Source organism: Myotis davidii, unplaced genomic scaffold (genome assembly GCF_000327345.1).
Source record: "Myotis davidii unplaced genomic scaffold, ASM32734v1 scaffold545, whole genome shotgun sequence".
Lineage (NCBI taxonomy): Eukaryota > Metazoa > Chordata > Mammalia > Chiroptera > Vespertilionidae > Myotis > Myotis davidii.
The window spans coordinates 2,505,260-2,506,997 of NW_006296634.1; the positions used below are offsets into that span (position 1 = coordinate 2,505,260).

A 1,738-nucleotide genomic window follows, 5' to 3' on the forward strand; every position below is an offset into this window, starting at 1 on the left:
GGCTGCCAGGCTGCCAGAGGGATGTCTGATTGCCATCTTAGGGGAGCAGGCCTAAGCTAGCAGGTGGTCATCCCCCAAGGGGTCCCAGACTGCAAGAGGGCACAGGCCGGGCTGAGGGACCCCCTGCCCCCTTGAGTGCACAAATTTTTGTGCACCGGGCCTGTAGTTTAATAATAACATTATAAAGTCCTCTGTGTGAACCAGTGCATATATACTCTGGAGGCATGTTGTACAGTGGGTCCCATCCAGGGGCACTTAAGTCCCAGAAATCATTTGATGATTATCATTGACTCTGGCAATAGTCTGATGATAGGTGGTTTAGTGCTTTTAAAGTATATCGGAAATGGGGACAAGTTTAGGAAATAATTCAATACAGAAATGAATCTTTGTTAGAAATGTACAATGATTGCATCACAGATTCACACCTCCACTTGTCTCAGTAGGATAGAGCTGAAACCTTTCTCATCACTCGGTTTAGTTTTAAACTGATGTAGTGTAATTCTTTCTCCAGCTCCACGGCATATAAAAAGAGGCTACGAGATAATTTAGAAGGAAGTAGAGAATGAATCAGTAACACACTTTTGTGCATAAAAGAGATAGCAGATTATTAGTGCCTATTGTAAAGTGCTTTGAGTGGTAAGGGATTATTTGAACTAAAATATGCCTGGTATGGTCAGTTATGCATCTAATCTAAAGCTGTGTGGAGAATGAACAGTATCTGCTACACATATCAAGTATAAATGGCAGTTCCTTTTTTAGAGAAGCAAGGATAAAAAGCAGTTGGTCTCTCTCCTACATTTAAACAAGAGAAGGCTTGCGCTTTCTGTTTAACTTTAAAATTGGATAAAAGCAATTGGAAAAATAAGTGACATCTTAGCAGAAGAGGTTTTGGGTTCAGGAAAATAAAGTGTGTAACTCATGTCCCCAACCCCCATGTCATGATAATCCCATCGTACCCTGGTGAAAACAAATACTTACTCTCTAAATTCTTGTTGAGTGACAGGCTGGTAGTCATCTTGAATTTCTGTAGAATAATACTTTTTCTCAAGCCTCTCTTTCCATTTTTTCATCTGCTCTGCACTTTGAATCTCCTGTCAAGTTAGAGGAAAAGTCTAGTCTGCAATCTTTTAAGTTATTCTTTATTTCAAGTCTGTTTTACGAGGATCACAGGGTTGAGGTTTGAGCCCCACTGCCTTTTTGCCTTGGCAGTTTTTAGTACTATGCATTAGCAGTCACTTCAGAGGACCTGGTGTTAGAACTGTTGGTAGAGTTGGGGAATTTTAAAATTAAAATTATCAGCTTATTTTCATTTCATTGCCTCCTCCTCACTGCATCTCCAGCTCACTTTTTTCATGATTTTCTTCATTCTTCACTTGGCCAAACCTGAGATATTTTTGTACCTCTATTCTTACAACTATACTTCAAAGTATATCTGTGTGTATTCTTTGCCTGCACAGCTGCTTCTCAGCCACACTCCTGCAGCCTTACCTAACCATCCCAATACCCTCTTCATAATTACTGCATCAATTTGTACACTCCAATCTGCCTACATACCCCCAAATTAGTTCCTCGTACCAGCAAATTCTTTGCTACATCCTTCTCTGATCCTAAGGAGTCCTTGTGCTTTGTCCTCACTACCGCCCACTTTCCTTTAGTGTGTAAATACCTTTTCCAAAACTTTGGAAAAATTGCCTTGTACGTTGTGGAAAATAAGGACAGCTCTAGAAAAAGAGGGAAA

General features: G+C 40.4%; 1 protein-coding gene across 4 annotated transcripts in view; it reads right to left on the reverse strand.

The window, feature by feature from the left end:
* Positions 1-1,738, reverse strand: part of PKD2L2 (polycystin 2 like 2, transient receptor potential cation channel) — a 40,561-nt gene that overhangs the window by 3,806 nt on the left and 35,017 nt on the right. For 3 of the 4 annotated variants that reach the window (XM_006772471.2, XM_006772472.2, XM_015569646.1), the window contains 2 exons: positions 979-1,091; positions 112-533 (listed from right to left, as the gene is read on the reverse strand). In XM_006772471.2, coding sequence (XP_006772534.1) covers positions 437-533; positions 979-1,091 — 210 coding nt within the window. In that variant the 3' untranslated portion in view covers positions 112-436. Of the gene's footprint in view, positions 1-111; positions 534-978; positions 1,092-1,738 lie in introns of those variants that run through there. The other variant, XM_006772470.1, reaches the window with a different exon arrangement.